The 18,419-nt window shown below is 40.9% G+C and overlaps 1 protein-coding gene across 2 annotated transcripts in view; it reads left to right on the top strand.

Annotated features, from left to right (window-relative positions):
• The window catches only part of LOC103083238 (protocadherin alpha-C2), a 92,582-nt gene that overhangs the window by 55,206 nt on the left and 18,957 nt on the right, over window positions 1-18,419 (top strand). Inside the window, exons 2-3 of one of the 2 annotated variants that reach the window (XM_007461484.1) lie at window positions 6,103-6,171; window positions 9,090-9,188. In XM_007461484.1, the coding sequence (XP_007461546.1) occupies window positions 6,103-6,171; window positions 9,090-9,188 (168 nt within the window). The remainder of the gene's footprint in view (window positions 1-6,102; window positions 6,172-9,089; window positions 9,189-18,419) is intronic. The other variant, XM_007461483.1, reaches the window with a different exon arrangement.

The following is an 18,419-nucleotide window of genomic DNA, read 5'->3' on the forward strand; positions in this document are numbered from 1 at the left end:
CAGTATGAGTAGATGGAAATCCCAATGTTTATATTCCTTTTGATATGGGATACTCAGGCATTCAGGCTACCACTGATTCACCTAGTAGTGTCAATTAACTGCTCTGGAAAAAGAGGAATTCTTTGCATAGAAGTAGGTCACCAATGGGAGGATCAATGAGTAAAAACGTTACCACCAAGGTGGGATAATTTTATTTGTTCTACCATTGCCCAAACCTGTTCAGATCTTTTATCTTTGTTTTCTCTCTCTAATTTCTCTCTTGTTGCTTATTAAATATCAGTATTTAACATCAGGCTAATCTTTTGGTAGATTTTACCCCCAATGAGTTTATTTCATGGGCCACTTGTGCAGTGAGGTTTTTGAAGTAACTTTAGCAGTGGGGCAGAATTTCTCTTTGGAGAGTTCTGAAAACCTGGTGTTGAATGTGGTTGGCACCCTCTTCAGAATCTCCAAGAAAAGGAACCAGATCTTAAGGTGGCTTCTGTGCATCTGTGGTCCTGTGACTGCTGATGAGTCACTTTGAGTGCTCTGGGCAGATTTGTCCAACTGCACCTCAGTGGGACCAGTTAGCACAAGATGTGGAAAACACAAAAGGGTATAGTAGAAATGAGTTAAGTTTACATTCACTTCACTTATTTTAAAGCAAGTTGTAGTCACCAAATCTTCAGTTGTTTTTGCCACCGTGTGTACATATTCACTCTAATTCCAGTTGTGGTAACTTCGAAGGGTGAACCGTTCTTTCAGTGGCACCTAATTTATTTCTTGCAGGACTGACTTTTCTAGCTGGTGACTGACTCTGTCCTGGATCAGAACTTACACTTAGTGTAAAGTGCCATCGTGGTGAATTTATAAAAACTGCACAGTGGTCAGAATAGGCAAAGAAATTGTATCTGAACTTCCATCCTCTGATGGTCACTTTTGAATGGGTGGGGCTGTTTTGTTTTGCCATTTCTGTATTGGTTATAGGACTGTTCTTCTGAGAAAAGGTTTATTTTATTTGGTCTGAGAATACGTTAATTTCTTCAAATTACCCCCTTCCTCCCCTCTTCTACAGATCTGCTGAGCCAGATGGAATTATGGCTGAGCTCCTCTCTGTCTCTTTATCTTGCACATATTCTGACTGATGGAGAAAGCTATTTATTGTAGCTTGAATGTCATTGGCCTACCCTTTGGTCTGACCCAGGACTGAGCCTGCACATGGGCATCTGGTCTGACTCAGAACACTCTGCAGGGACACAGCCTGGCATATTACAAATTGTCTACTGGCATGCTGTTTGCTTGACAGAATAGCAGAGTTGATTCTGGATACTTGCCTTGGTTGGCCACCAATTTTTGCTCTCAGTGAGAGGTCAGGATGATGTCTGTTTGCAAACGTTTGATGAAAAATTACCATCATCAAGCCCAGAGGTTTAGCTGAATTGAATGGGGATTTACAGGTGTCTTTGAATATGAGTTTTGTAAATTTCACCTGGCTCCATGTTCCTGGGCATATTACAGTATGAATATAAATTTGGCTTATTCGTATGATAATATTTTGAGTACTATAAAAGCATGATTTCAAAAATCAAAGGTCAAGAGAATTCCTTAGCAGTGTTTTAAATCTGCTAGCCTAAAAATTACACAAGTTTTTGTCTTTCGAGGATTTGAACTTGACAAATACGGAGAAATCTCCAACATTGCAAAAATCGAAGAAAAATGTTAGTCCCTTGGCACATAAGCAACATCAGTTGCTTTCTGGCCTTGCAGGGTCAGAACTCTGGGCTCCAGGGAAGTAAAACTGTGGGTGAGAGAGTAACTGCTGCACTAGCAGGCTGTGCATCCAGAATTAAGCAAACCTAGCGTTTTCTGTTGTACTAGAACCCATTAGGTATGTTTTAAAGTTATGTGTATTTTATTTTACTGCTCTGTGGATTAGGATTATAAATGACTGTTTTTAGAAGTAAGTATTCACCTAGACTTCTCATATTTATCATCTTTTCATTTTGATTTACTAGAAGACTAATATGTAACATAATAATGATTATTTTAAATGTTAGATTCCTTTTTGCCTTCATGACCAGCAGTTATGTGTTCATTTTCTATTGCTTTGTAAGAAATCACCACAAATTAGTGGTTAAAAACAACACTAGTTTATTACCTGCACACTGTGACTGGGTTCTCTGCTCAGGTTTTCACAAGGCTGAAATCAACATGCTGGCCAGACTGAGTTCTCTCTTGGAGGCTCTGGGTAAGAGTCTGCTTTCAAGTTCATTCAAGCTGTTGGCAGAATCCAGTTCCATGAGGACTGAGCTCCCCGTTTTCTTACTTACTGTTGGCTGGAGGTCACTCTCAGCTCCTAGAAATTGCTCTCAGGTCCTTACCAGTATTTTAACAGTGGAGAATATTTTCTCACATGGAATTCCTCTCATGCTTCAGATCTCTCTGATTTCTGTCTCTGATCTCTAGACCCAGACTTAAAAGACTCGTATAATTAGGTCATTCCCACCCAGATAATCTCCCTTTTTCAGAGCCAACTGTGCCGTATAATATAACTTAATCATGGAGTAAGACCCATCATATTCAGTCTTGGAGATTATACAGGGCATTTACAGTAGGGTGTAGGGTCCTTGAAGACCATTTTAGGATTTTGCCTATCATAATTTATATCAGTGTTCACAAAATATCACTGAAAAATTTGCCGTGGATACATCTTTAATAGATTCCTACGAGGAAGGAAAAGGAGATGCCACATGTAGTCTTGTTTCTCAGAGGATCATTTATTTATTTATTTATTGTGTAGTTTACCACAATTTTTCTTTCTTTCTTTCTTTATTTTTTAACATCTTTATTGGGGTATAATTGCTTTACAATGGTGTGTTAGTTTCTGCTTTATAACAGAGTGAATCAGTTATACATATACATATGTTCCCATATCTCTTCCCTCATAGGATCATTTATTGATAGCTTCATGGATTTCCATGATAAGAAGATAGCATATTACTTCACTGAGTAGTCCTCTGATTTTATGAATGACATAGGGTATTTTAAACCTACTTTATTTCAAATCTGTCTTGGAAGAGGTGATTCACCCTTTTGTAGCTCAAATATTCCATAGTATAAATAATACCATTACAGAATAAATCAAGTCTTAGCTATACTTTTGATAGAAACAAATGGATTCTTGTTCTTCAATAACACTGCATCACCCACGTGGACTACCTAATTCAGTTTTTCCACATCTGGAATTTCATGACTTATTCTACTGAAGGACTACGCTTTGAAACAACAGAACATACTGGGCTTTTCAATAGAAATTAAGCAAAGCCCAGGGATGTACCATCCAAGTACTAGAGAACTAAACATATGTCTCATTATATTAGGTATATCAGCAGTCAACCTGTCAGCTTCAATTTTTCCAAGTTTAATCAATTTTTCCAAGTTCACATGAAACCCATGTACATTTTATTACATTTAATTTTGTATCACTTTAAAAAATAAATCAATCTGGGAAAGTCAGAAGTAAAAAAGAGAAAATATATATATCTGTCATTCCATGCAAATTTATTTAAAACACAGACTTTTGCGTTAGGGGTACCTAAACATGACTATCAGCCAAACCTACCTATCAGGCAGGTAATTTAATCTCTCTAAAGTTCCAGATTTCTAATTTTTGTAATTTAAGTACGATAGTGTTGCCCTTGCATGGTAGTTAATTTATTCAAAAGCCTTTAAAAACCCTATCAAATACCTGAACCCTGCTAGCTTCTGAGGCTGTAGCTATGTATTATGAATATTTGAGAATATCAGTATGTTTTATAAACAAAGATATAATCCCTTTCATAAAGTTTATGGTCTAACAAAGGTGTTAGGATAAATGCAGTAATATGTATAAAGTGCTTATTCCATTGCCTAGTATTGTGTGGCTACATAAAACATATTAATTACTTTCTTCCTTACCTTTTCCCTGCCTGATCTCACTGCCATAAGATGTCTCATAACTATGATTTTGGCAAATAAATCTCAGAAGCATCTTGTTGCTGAGGGACTATTATAGAAAATAGCAGCACGACAAATTACGTGTCACTGAGGAAGTGAGATTATGTAATGGACTGAGTTTCCTGGTCAGTCCTGCTAGAACTGTGCCTTTCTGCAAAATAAAGTTGGTGATTTCATTCACCAGATCAAGTTGCAGCAATTTTCATCATGGATGTTACCCAGTCATAGAAAAATTGGCAGCATTTGCTCAACAGATGTCAGAGTCTTTCTTGAAGGAGGGTTCTTACAGCTAACAAGCTGACACCAATGCTGCTGATGGTCAGGGGAATGCTGGTGATGATATGATTAATAGAAAGCATTTCAGTCATATTTTCAGGTTTACCAAATGGTTTGCAAATATTTTCTCTTTTGCTCCCTCTACTACCCCTGATAGAAAATAGGAGCCCCTTCATTTTATCTGTAGATAGTTTTATGGTACTTTATGAGGAACATCAATAGCATTTTGTGAATTTGAGAACCAAGGATGAAGCAGCTTGTATGTTTCATATCTTGCCAACAGAATGGAAGGGACCGGAGAGGGCAGTTAGTGTATGGGGACATTTGAGGTAAAGTATCCTAGAGTTGTAGCTTTTTCTGGGCCTTGACTTGGCTAAATTGTTGAATATCGTCTAACCATCCCACAGTCTGTCTGGAAGTTGAGATGCTGATCACTTCTTCTCTGGATCTTGTGAAGAAATATGTTTATGAAATACTGTGCATCCCTTGAATGAACTATAAGAATGACAGGAACAAACTTATTGACATTTTGAAATAGTTTATTGGCATTACTGTGGCCTTGTGTCTACCAAATATGATAATTATAGTCCAGAGGAAAATGCGGAATACAACCTCCATCTCTTCATCTTTCCATTCAGATAGGCCTCAATATTCAGTGACAGGACCACTTTAATCTCTGCCCATGAAAACACATCGAGAGGAACATCTGTCCTGGGTTTTTCATAATGACATTTTTGCTAATTGATAACAAGATAGTGATGGTGATTGATTTTGTCCCCAGTGATTCCTGAGTAGCTTCTACTCTGCACGTAACTTGCAGAACAGTCTCTAGGTGCCCACATTTTCCTCGGTGTCCCCTCCACTTTGCATTGACAGTTTGAAGACACAGGGCAATGCATCTTTCCAACACATAGGTGGTGCAGAGTCAGGTTCCTCTTAGGTTTCAGCTGCTCCCTGTTAAACAGAGCTTAGCAAACAGTAATTCAATAAGAAGGCAAAGCCCTCAGAGGAGCAGGAAACAAGTACAATTTTATGAAAAGGATTGTGCAGCACAACAAGGTCAAACCCCGCGGTGGTTTGTTTTCCTCTCCCTTGTATTCCTCTTCAATCAGCAGAAGAGGTTGTTATCAGTTGCTGGCATTATGGCTGGGCACATCCGCCCAGAGTCAAACACGCTGCAGTCTGCAAAGTCAGCAGCAGATTGCAGTGCTCTGCAGTCCAGCCAGAACAGCAGAATTTGTGTAGCTGTGTTCCCTGTTATAGCTAGAATACCAAATTGGGGATGTTCCCTTAACGGGACATTTGAGGGCAAAAACAATGAAAGCTTTTCCTGTTTCAGAATAGACTGTCCTTCCACTAGTGCTGCTTTAGGAACATAGACTTGTTTTGTTTTGTTTTTTAATTGAAGTATAGTTGATTTACAATATTGTGTTGGTTTCTGGGGTACAGAGATTCAGTTATATATATTCTTTTTCAGATTCTTTTCCATAATAGGTTATTACAAGATATTGAATAGAGTTCCTTTGTGCTATGTAGTAAGCCCTTGTTTATCTGCTTCATATATAGTAGTGTGTATCTTAATACATAGACCTGTTTTGAGCAAGGCAAAGCCAAAGCCGGTCCTCACAGCATCATTAAACCCAGTTTTCCATGGTATTTAATCTGTGCAAGGACCCTGATGAGCTAATTTAATTTTCTCCTGAAGTGCTGTATATATATGAACATCATCTTAGAGATGCATATGAAATGGCTTCTTCCATACTTTTAATAGCTACATGGAAATATTTAAGAAACAACTCATCGGTGAACATCGTCACTAGGAGATCATCGTTTTTGCCATATTAACAAAAGCTCCCTTTGTGATTTTGCAGCCCCGACAACCCAACCCTGACTGGCGTTACTCTGCCTCCCTGAGAGCAGGAATTACTGCAACTGTTTGACTCAGATAAACTGTCTTCATAGGCCGAAAGCAGCTGTCAAAACCGAGAAGCTTAGATACTTTGCCAGGGGAATGCAGTTGTTTATATGTCTCCGTGTCTATTCCTTAAAACATTGGAAGTGGTCAGTGCCAAACGCTTATCAAGTGCCGGCAAATAAGAATCTCCTGTAAAATCACAGATACAGGCGACTGTTTACTTTCTCTCATTAAAATTTCTATAACGAAGGAGCTTCAACTTCTTTCATCCCTTCCCCATCTGTACTTTCTGTCCTTCCCTTAAAATTATAATGAATACTGATGCTTTCAGACTTGAGTACATTGTATAATATATATGCACTTGTTGTCTGCCTTGGTTTTCCAGCACACATTGACTGTTATATCCTGTTAACCACAATAATTGTTGTTCATGTTCACCCCTATTAGAGTCTCCTTATCTTTTCCATCTTGTTGCTATCTTATTGCCTGCCCTCAGTGGCAAGAGCTCTTCAGAGGACGAGCCATGTGAAGGGCCTTTATTGAATATCTGGAGACCAAATCTAGCTTACTTTTAAATTAACCTAGAGTAATAACATTACTTTAAAACTCAGATTAAATATAATTTTGCCTTCTCTATTTTGTCTCTTTGACAGTAATTGATTAACTACCCTTATTCCCAGACCTGATCTAGTATTCATGCCATGGGGCCAAATAAAAGATTCATTATTTGTGAGTGTCTTTGGGAAATCAAATGGAGAGAGCCAAGCAACTCGTGTTTACTACCACCAAAATAACTTAGTTTTAAAGAAGAAATAAACTCCAGACTTAAGCCCCTCAAAATATCTAGGCAACTCTTGAGTAGATCGTCACCAAACCTTGATCAATTTCTAAAAAGAGAGCTTACAGAGTATGTATTGAGTTAATGAAAAATTAGTTTTAGCCTGTTTAAAAACACATTAACTCAAAATAAATCAACATATTCCCAAACATTACATTACAAATTGAGCAGAAATCATTATAATGGGTGCTCTTTCTAAACGAGAAGCAATCAGTGAAAACTGAAGATTAGTAGTTGGCTTGGTGAGACATCACATTGGAATCTGGTCATAACTTTAGGCCAGAAACACTTTTACGCAGGTGCCAGAATACTAGGTTTCAGAAAGATTCTTTCTATTTGTTAGAAACCAGCTTATGCTTTTGCCTGCATCTGAGCTATTGTGGTGAACTATATGATAGGAAAAAATATGGTTTACAATACCAACTTCTTTTGTCCCAGTTGAATTAGTGCTTTACTTGAAAAGTACCAAAGCTATAAGATGCACCTTTAAAACTATATTAAAGTAAAATACTAAACTATATCAGTTCCTTATTCCATTTTCAAATGAAAAAAAAAGAAGCCATGTGTGTTTCTATTCAGGTTTCAATTAAGATGTTGTGAGATTCAAGCAGGATAAGAAATGAAATAAAAATTAAAACTAAATGTTATTTATTCCTCACAGTGTAGTACATGGAACATATGTTAAAGTTGTGAACTTAAACAACACTCATCTTTTTCACACATACGCTTGGCTTCTTGGCCTTTCTAGCCTCAGATATCATGTGCCTGTTCCTTTGAAAATTCTGCTTTGAGCTGAGCTGGTTCCTAGGGTAGTTCCATCTTCAGAGAGAATCTAATTGAACCCATACAGTTTGCTGGTAGAATCCACCAACACCCAAAGGATATTAATATTTGGAAAAAAGAGAAGATTCTAGGGTGTAGATGAAGGGAAGAACAGCAGTAGGGCAGAGCGTAATGAGTGAATTTCCACTAGATATGTTGTTTGAAGTCAAAGAGTAAGAGGATATTGGGAATTCCCTGGCGGTCCAGTGGTTAGGACTCTGTGCTTTCACTGACAAGGGTGCGGGTTCAATCCCTGGTCCGGGAACTAAGATCCCATAAGCCTCCTGGCTCGGCCAAAAAAAAAAGAGTAAGAGAATATTGAACTTAGAGATGACCTTCCCCCACAATATTTCAAGTTTTCCTGCTCTGTTGAGTCCCATGACCCCTTCAGGCAGTAGTACTCTTAAGTTTTACTTTAGTAACTTAACTTCCGAGATGAACCAATGCCTAATTTCAAAGAGTCCTCTTATTTTGGTGAGGGTTTTCTTGGGTGATATTTACTCTTAGGGTCCCATTTGTTCCTTACTTCATCCAGAAAATATTGAGGGTCTCATATCTGCTAACATTACACATACATAAAGAATATGATGTTCTCTCTGCCCTTGAACAATTTACGTTCTATCTCTACTTGCCTCTAAGGATCTCCCAGTTCATGTCTCACTCTCTGCAATATTTCATGCTGAATTAATCTCTTCTGAACTGGGATCCATGAGTGCTGGTGATAAACTTCCTCTAGTCCCAGGAAATGTAGGATGGGTTATCTATGAGGAAAAGATACAGAAAGTAAAACAGAAAATAAAGTTCAGAATTAATTGGGCCAAACTGGAATAATACTACAGTTACCAGCAAATAATCTTCGTGCTTTCCTCTTTCCTATGAGAACCCAGAAATAAGAGAACTAGCAAAAGAGGCTTGGGGCTTCTGAGAACAAGCTGTCCTCATCTGCTTTGGCATTAAGACGATAAAATGTCATTAGCCCTCTGATGGGCTTCCTGTTAGATTTAATGAACACCACACAGCATTACTGAAAACCAAAATTGCTACAAAGATAAAACATGTTTATCGCCTGCATGGTGTAGCAGACACTAAGTCAGCAATGATTTCGCAGTTGATGCAAGGTGACTGCTCAGTGGTAATTGCTTCAGTTCAAGCATGAGTAAAAAGTGTTAGCTGCAGCCCTGCCTCCAGAGATGTGAGCACTTTCTGAGGGTGGAAGGAGAGCTGGAAAGGCATTTATGGTCTAACTATTATTTGGGTCTATGTGTTTACTCAGCTCTGTGCACCTGGAAGAGGCTGGCATTCTACGAGCTGGTCCAGGAGGGCCTGATCAGCAGTGGCCAACAGTATCCAGTGCGACACCAGGTAAAGACCCAGGGTCTCTCCCTCCTTGCTTGGATTCTGGAAAGCCATGAGATGACCTGTTTTTGTAAGACCAGGAATGTCAGTGGCTCTCTTTTTATTCTTACTTCTTTTTCTTACATGTGTGACTTCCTTTCTTACATGATTATGCAGGAGTATTTTGATTTTCCACTTAATGCACTTCAGCAGTTGAAAACAGATAACATAAGGGTGTGTGTGTGTAAAGTTATTTTCTGAAATAACTGGATACATTTCAAATGCTTAGGCTGTCCGAACTACAACAGGCAAGATCTGGTGGCCTCATGCACAGAGATGACACTGTTAGCAAAGATCTTTTGGTTAAAGATGATGGAAATCCACTCAAAGTAGTAAGCAGAAGGGAGACTGATAGATTGATTAACAGATAGATCGATGAAATGGAGTTTCTCATGGAAGTGGAAAAGTTGTCAGAACCAGGGCACCACTCTGGTTGACTTCAAGTCACAGTCAGGCCTCCTCCTTCCCTGACATGTACATCATTCTGCAGACTGACTTTTATTGCCTTGACATGCACGTTGCCAAACATGAGCAGTCTTGCAGTTTCTTAGTTCAGAGGACCAATGGGAACTGATTCCTAATCCAAACTTTCAGGCAAGAGAATCTGCCAGATTAAATCAAGAACCCAGTGGCTGGGTGAGCATAAAAAAATTGCCTAAAACTCATATTTCCTTATTTCCCTTATTCTTGCCCAATCACTGAAGCAGTGTCATATAATACAAATATGGCTTTGGAGGCCCATCCCTGTGGCAGTTATCAGAAGGGAAGGATTATAGAGACTGCAAATGTTGTCTACCATAATCCTCTATTAATAGAACATGATGATGATGGTAATAGTTACTAATAATTGAGCCACAATGTACCCAGACACTGTGCCTTGTGTGATCTCATTTATTCCTTGAGACAATCTTGCAAGGGATTTATTATGTCTATTTTACATGTGAGGAGCTAGGGACACAGAGAGATTAAGAAACATACCCAAGTTCACATAGTTTGTAAGTGGCAGAGGTAGGATTGAAACCCAAGTGTGTCTAGTTCCAAATCCAAGTGTATCTAGTTCTTATATTCATAGCATGGCTGGCTTGCAAGAATCCACCCAAATCCAAATGCATACATATATACATACATAACAGATTACATAAGCGTATGTGTAAAAAGTTCTTTCCAAAAATAAGCTGGTGCCTTTCAAGTGATTAGCCTATGCAAGTAACATGTGCAGCTAAGGACCCATTTTCACTGGCAGCTCTAAGGGTTTTCGTTGATTCTAATCAGCCAGCATTTGCTATTTATGAATGTTGTATAATTCAACTAAAAGTCACATTTGTTAAAAAAAACAAATGCCCGAGTTAAAGCAATTCATTAGAGAGCTAATATTGCCAGATGGCAAGGGGAAAAACATAAAATAGTTCATTGACAAATCTGCAACCCTAATGCCAGTGATGGTGTGAAGAAGCAATGGAGGAGGGAGTGGTTTTAGACTACCAAGTGCTGCAGGATGGGAGGCATCTGAAAGGTGAGAACTACTCAATCCAAGCAGCCCCATGAAATCATGCCCTCCTACGCTGCCTCCATTTCAGGGTTTTTTCTTGTTTTCGTAGAGACTTTGTAGGTCAGGCTGGTGAGCCCAAAATTAACTTTGAATACATTCTCCCTTTCATCAGTGATGCTGGTTGGTGTGTATTCCTAGGCCAGTGGGAAATAGGAACTGTTTACTGATTATTTTTATCTGCATCTGGCCCAGGACTCTCCTTCAAATTCAAAAGAATGTTAAGAACACACCTTTTTAAAAAAATTTTATTTTATTGAAGTATAATTGATTCACAATGTTCTGTTAGTTTTTGCTGTACAGCAAAGTGATTCAGATATATGTGTGTTTATATGTACATATATACACCTATTCTTTTTTATATTCTTTTCCATTCTGGTTTATCATAGGACATTGAATACAGTTCCCTGTGCTACACAGTAAGACCTTGTTGTGTATCCATTCTTTATATAACAGTTTGCATCTGCTAATCCCAAACGTCCAATCCTTCCCTTCCCCACTCCCACTCCCCCTTGGCAACCACAGGTCTGTTCTCTTTGTCTGTGAGTCTATATCTGTTTCGTGGATGGGTTCAGTTGTGTTGCATTTTAGATTCCACACATAAGTGATATCATATGATATTTGTCTTTCTCTTTCTGACTTACTTCACTTAGTATGGTAATTCCTAGGTTCATCCATGTTGCTGCAAGTGGCATTATTATAGCTGAGTAATATTCCATTGTATATATTTACCACATCTTCTTTATCCATTCATCTGTCAATGGACATTTAGGTTGCTTCCATGTCTTGGCTATTGTAAACAGTGCTGCTGTGAACATAGGGGTGCATGTATCTTTTTGAATTACAGTTTTGTTTGGATATATGCCCAGGAGTGGGATTGCTGGATCATATGGCGACTGTATTTATAGTTTTTTTGAGGAACCGCTATGCTGTTTTCCATAGTGGCTGCACCAATTTACATTCCCATCAACAGTGCAGGAGGGAGGAGCCCATCTTGTTGACAGAAGAGAGGGAAGGAGTCTCCATGGCTCCACTTCCCAAATGTCCTAACTCCTCTTGTATAATCCCTTCTCTCCAGTACTATGCCTGGCTGTTGAGTCATGAGTCACAGTTTTCATGGACTGAGCTGGACAGAGCTTATATCTTCCAGTTACTCTATGGGTGATCTAACCATACTTTTCAGCATACCTCTGCACCAGTGATAGGACATTAGAGAGGTGCTCCTCTGTGTTCTGCTCTGTCCTTTTGGTACTTTAGAGTTTTAGGACTCAAAATATGTTCTGCAATGTTTGGAGGAAATATGGCATAAAGATGAAGATTATGGTTTAGAATCAGATCTGAATTGAATTCAAACTTATTTGCTAGGTGAGCATAAGCAAATTGCTTAAATTCATGTTTTCTTAATTACCCCATCTGTAAATTGGGTATAATTATAACACCTATCTTATCTGGTTGCCATGATAACTAAAGAAGAAAGAGCTGAATATAGTGCTTGACATATAGTATTAATAAATGTCTAATCTTTTTTAAAAAATTATTTATTTGGCTGCGTCAGGTCTTAGTTGTGGCGTGTGGAATTTTTCGTTGCGTTGTGCAGGCTCTTCATCGTGGCACACAAGCTTCTCTCTAGTTGTGGCGCTCAGGCTCCAGAGCACATGGGCTCAGTAGTTGCAGCACGCGGGCTCTCTAGTTGTGGCACATGGGCTCCAGAGCACGCAGGCTCAGTAGTTGCAGCTTGCGGGCTCTCTAGTTGTGGCTTATGGGCTCTAGAGTGCATGGGCTCAATAGTTGTGGTGTGCGGGCTCAGTAGTTACGGTGTGTGGGCTCAGTTGCCCCGCAGCATGTGGGATCTTAGTTCCCCAACCAGGGATCAAACCTGCGTCCCCTGCATTGGAAGGTGGATTCTTAACCACTGAACCACCAGGGAAGTCCCAAATGTCTAATCTTTTTATTCCTTTTTTTCTGGGATACTTTCATTTCATGCAGTCTGTGTTGTGGCCTTCTCTGGTAGCATCTTAGCAAGAATTCAGTAGTTCTCATTTCTGAACCCAGATACAGACCCTCTAAGGTTGTCTGGGTCATCCTGACATCTGTACAGTCCCGTCACCCCCAGCCACCCTCCTGGAGATGGCATGAGGAGAATTTATCAGTTCTGCCTGAGAAAAAGAAAAAAAACATGGTTGCTTTCATTCCCAAGTAGAGCCTGCCTTTCACTGATTCTGTTGCCCTTAGTGTTTCATGACGAAAGTGCAGTTGCTTCCAAAAGGCTTCCTAGCGGCGCCTGAGTCTCCTTTCACTTGTGTCTGAGACCTTCTCAGGAACCAGCACCTTCTGACACCAACACCTGCAACAGTGGCAGCCATGGGAATAGAGAGAGGCCTGCTGTGACTGATGTCCCCTCACATGTGTTCTTTGTAGTTGTTTTTCCCCACTGATGAATTCTTTGGCTTTGTCCCCACACTGTTCATTCATTTTCACAGTCCACAGAAGCCTAGGCTAAGATGCCACGCTCTGAAGGGATCAATGGGGACATCACCAGGTGATGTTTCCTGCAGGATAAACAAGTCGGCCATTAAATCTGTTAATCCCAATTGTTGGCCACTTTCTCCAGCCTTGCCTCTGTGTGAGCAGACCTGGACCACAGGCTTCTTATTTCCTTGGCAGCTCAGTGAGACTGAACAGGGAAAGAAAAGGAGCTAAGTAGGGAGTGCACAGCACACAGTCATCCTTCAGATGGAGGAGTGTGTTGGGGGGCTGAGGGCATTAAAGGGCCAGTCATTCGTGCTTACAACTCTTTTAACGTTCTCAGTGTGCAAGCTCTGAACAGGGTTTAATGAGTGCCCTCTTGTGACAGTTCCTAGAGAGAATCCCAAGAGATTATAAAAAGACTGCCCCTGCCTTCAAGAGAGCTGGTCTGGCTTCAGGGCCCCTGGCTGCTATGCTATCTTGACTGGTCCTTCCAGGCTCCTCTTTCTATACTTCATGGGATCTCAGGACTTACCTAAGGCAGCAGTAAATTAATTTTGGAGTGGGAGATATTCGCTATTTTCAAAAGAGCTCAGAATTCAAAAGAGCTCAGAGCTCAGCCAAAGAATTCATCAGTGGAGGAATTCCGAAACGCACAGCACTGCCAAAGATAACATTATAGCTTTTCAAGGAACACCCCAGAGGATCTGGGGCTGAAGTGTGAAAGGCAGCTAAGGCCATGAGGTTTCCTTAGAGAAGCTTAGTTTATTTTTTTATTTTATTTTTTATTTGTTCTGGGGGGCTTTCATTCTGTGTTGTTGCCTGCATTATCTCTGTCTCTTTTTTTATGGGGGTGTAGGTGTTTTACAATGTTGTGTTAGTTTCTACTGTACAGCAAAGTAGAGCTCCCTGTGCCATACAGCAGGTTCTCATTAGTTATCCTTTGTATACATGTTAGTTAGTGTATATATGTCAGTCCCAATCTCCCAATTCAGCCCACCCCCGATTTCCCCACTTGGTGTCCATACGTTTGTTTTCTACGTCTGTGTCTCTATTTCTGGCTTGCAAACAGGTTCGTCTGTATAGAGAAGCTTAGTTTAGCGTGACTGCACAGGGGTTCTCAAGTTATGGTTCCCAGAGCCACACTGACAATACGTATCAAATCTGCAATTCTCGGGCTGGGGCCCGGCCATCTGTGCTTTAAGGAGGCCTCCAAGTGATCCTGATGAACCCTAAGGTAATAGAGTTGAGAGTAAATATTCCTGAGATTGTCTGATACCTTTGGAGGCTCAGAAACCATGCAGGGAAGCCATCTGTTTATGATTCTTACAGGAAGCCCAGCAATTGTATGTTCCTGGGACCATTACATAACTTTTCTGAGTCCCAGTTTCTTTCTCTGTAAAATGGAGATAGTAGTAGTGTCTACCTTACAGCGTTGTTGGCAAGAATTAAATGAGATAATACACACAGCCTGGAGAACACTGTTTCGTAAATGGTAGTTATTTTTATGATTTTTCAAAGTATGAGTCTATCCTTCAACTTCAGAATTTAGGTCTGAGTTGTTCTGAGTAGTCTCTGTGGGAAGGCTTTATTATAGAGCAGATTTTTTAAAAAGCGCCTTTTTATGTCCTTGGGGGATTGTTTTTGCCCTGGTTTGCTGCATTGCTTTACTCTGTGGAAAACGGACAGTTTATGTGCCCTAGTTTTATAGGGAGATTCATGCTCTTATTTGTCTTAGGGATTCCTACCTCCCTGACTAAATCACCTCCCCACGGAGGGGCTCCATGGAGACTCCATCTCTGATTCTCCCCCAGAAAGAAGCCATGATCCTTAAATTTGGGGGAATCCATATAGGAGTACCGTCAACATGAATTTTTCCACATCATGAGTGACTGCAGCCTCAGGCCTTGTTTGAGAATTTAGAAAGCATGCTGTTCCACTAACCTGCTCACCCTCAACTTCTGCTGTTGTCATGGCAGCGATAGTCCTGGGAGATGTGTGCATATCTTTATCAGGAAAAAAAAAAAAAAAAAGATCCACGATGTATGTGGGTGGAGCAGCTCCCTCCCATCAGTATCCTCCACTCTCACCTTGCATCTCACAGCCCAGGAGTGCCAGCTTGCCTTAGTTATGTCTAGTAGCGGAGGAAAGTAAATCCTTGTGTAAGATACACTTTTACTTTCCGGGGGCGTGGAGCTCATCATGTCTGTTGGAGTTCTCTATGTAGCTTATCTTGTGTGTTCTGACCTGGCCTGGAGGGAGGGAGTGAGTGAGGTGGTGTGAGAAGGGGAATTAGAATCCTCTACCCAGGAGAAGCCAGGAAGTTTAAGTCTCTGCTGGCTCCATCCGTGACTTTCTTCAACTCCTTCTTAGGAAAACACTCTGCACCTCTATTTTTAATGGTCATGTAAATCAAAAACTAGAATGAAGAATTCCTGCTTTTCCTGAAATCAAAAGTTTCTGTTGAATAAATAGATTCTGAGATATTTCTTTCCCCCTCCACCCTGTATTCCCTGCACCTCTCTCATTTTTCCTACACCTATTCTTCCAGGTTCGGTAGCCCTGGGCAGGATACAGTCAGGGTTGGGGCCGTGATACATAGTAAAAGAACTTCATCTATGTCAGAGACCCACAACAGATCATGTGCCTCCTGAAAATCGAATCCCTTGTGCACTCAGACGTGTGCTCCTGGGCATACATTTTGGAGAGGAGAGAGGAGGGGCAGGAACTGTTCTCTTAGGCTGCAGTTTCCTTCAGATCCAGCAGATGCAGAGAAGCAGCTAATGCAGGGTCAGGAAATGGAGACTCATTACAGTCCCTTTGGTTATCATTGATCCATCTAATGAGCCCCTGGAGCAGTACAGTCTGGCCCCTGCAAACTTCATCATGAGAAACAACTTCTGCGTATGTCTTAGGAAAATAATACACTTCATTCTTCTTTTGTTTGAGTGTCGCTTGGGACAGGAGAGTTTCTGAATAACCCTCCCTTCTAGCTTTCTCTACACACCGTCCTTTGTAGCTGAATTTTTAAGCCCCTTATCGAAAGGGAAATTCAAGTTTCTGTTGGGGAGATCCTAGGGTCTCAAGGACCAAGGAAGGGTGTGTGTGTGTGTGTGTGTCACCAACTCTGCTACCTGACTTGGTTCAAAGACGACAGGCCACCTGTATGTTTGAGAGCTTTGTGGGGAAGCGGAAGCGGCGGGTGAGGGTCAGCAGTTCATTCTGTGGGAAGGAGTGCTTGGATTGTATAGAATTGGTGGGCTTGGAGTGCCTCCCTGGGAGGTGCTTGGAGAAGAAAGACCTATTTATGGCCTGGGTTGAGGGCAGAGGGGTAGTGATGACTTGTAATGCCTTTAAGGTTTGCAGCTCCAGCAGGCGTTGCCCTCAGCCTCACTGATTCTAGTAAATTAGAAACAAGAGCTGGTCCCCAGCAACAGCAAGGATCTTTAATGACAAATATTTTCAGAGCAACTCAGTCCAGATTCCAAAAGAACTTGAAAAGTTCTTTTTCTCAGAGGCAGTTAGCTTTGCAGTTGAGAAGGTCATTGCCTAACCTGGAGAAACACATTCAGGTCAAGCACTGGCTGGAGACTAGGGGCCTCTAGGGGAGGGTCATAAGAGAGTTCAGTCAGTGCCAGGAGGCCTGGAAATGAGCCTGTGGGTTGGAGAGGAGCCTCCCTCTGCCTCGGCACTTGGAGCTTGTTACCCACAGTTATAGAAAGGACAGAGAGCAGAGATGGATACTGTTCCACTCTCATTTCAGTGAGACCAAGAGCTTCCTCAGCAGTACGCTGCCTGGAAGGCTAGGTGAAGGATGGGAGAAGGCAGTCCTGAGGATGGCAGTACCAAAGGAAATAAAGGGAAAAAAAGGATGTTTTGGCATAGTTTAAAAATAGGAAATGGAGAGCTTTGTAGAAGTCAGACTCAAGAGGTTAACTACAGAAGGTTAGGGTGTGAAAAGGTAACTTTCAGGAAACAGATTTGCATCCACAAGACAACAGGAATGATGAGAAGTTTATTGTTGCTAGAGTCGTGTCCCTGGGCTGCTGAATCCCAAGCAGAGTACCCTAAGCCTCCCAATTATAGCTGCGATTGCATGTGAAAAACAAGCAAACAAACTTTAAAAAGAAGGAAAGCCTGTCCTGTACAGAAAGTCTGAACAAACAAGTTTGTTGTTGATGGTCCAAGAAAGCCTGCCAACTTGGGTTTACTTCCAACATTGGCCCAATCCCGTGTCCAGAGCTGTTGCTCTAGGTGACATCGTGGGCCAAACTGAGTAGTGAGGTGACATTCCCCAAGTCACCTCTCTTATTTTCTTTGACTCTGCGTCGTAGATACTGTCTTACCCAAGCACACATATGTCATATGTCTGTTTCCATAGTCACCTGGTGTCACCCAAAAGTCTGTGACAAAGCTAGAAGCTTCAGCCAGTGTAAATGACTTACGTTAGATGCACACCAAGCTCCATGTCAGAGTTTTGGGGGGAGAAGGGCATCACCAGATGTGAAAACAGCCCTGAGGTGGATGCCCTTGAGCCTGTGAGGCTGCCTCTGTGTGTGATGATGAGCAGGGAATATTAGAAGTTACCAGAAGTTCCCTTCTCTCAGCTAATGCCTATTAGTAGGGAGGCGTGTGTGTCAGTTGGAGGGTCTTTGTCATTGAAGTTTCAAAGTTTTTAAATCCTGTGCTGTTGCCCCCCTGGGTTGTGGAAATAGTATTTTAGAACAAGAGAAAGGAAGACTATATAATAGCTGTTATTTGTGGAGAACTGTAATAAGGACTTTACATGTATTGCGTCCTTAAACAAGAGAGAAGTGATTATTATTCCCATGTTCTAGATTAGGAAAATTGAGGCTCACAGGAATTAAATGACTTCCTTACAGTCATTCTTCCTTACATCTAGTAGGTGTTTTTTGCTCACTATTATATTCCCAGTGTCGGGGCAGCTGTCTAGTACATGATGGTGCTTAATAAATATTTGTTGAACTCATCAGGGAATAGCAATGGCTGAGGCTATATTTGAACCCATGTCTGCCTGCTGCTGGACCCTATGCATTTAAATAATACACTCCTGTTACTTTGTCCCACTTGCCAGGTGAAGCGAATAGTTGGGTAACTAGGAGAAGACTATTCACTGTCTGAGTTCCAGGCCGACTGTAGGGGTCTATAGTACTTTCCCATTCCTG

The sequence above is a fragment of the Lipotes vexillifer genome, unplaced genomic scaffold, assembly GCF_000442215.2.
Source record: "Lipotes vexillifer unplaced genomic scaffold, Lipotes_vexillifer_v1.1 scaffold217, whole genome shotgun sequence".
Lineage (NCBI taxonomy): Eukaryota > Metazoa > Chordata > Mammalia > Artiodactyla > Lipotidae > Lipotes > Lipotes vexillifer.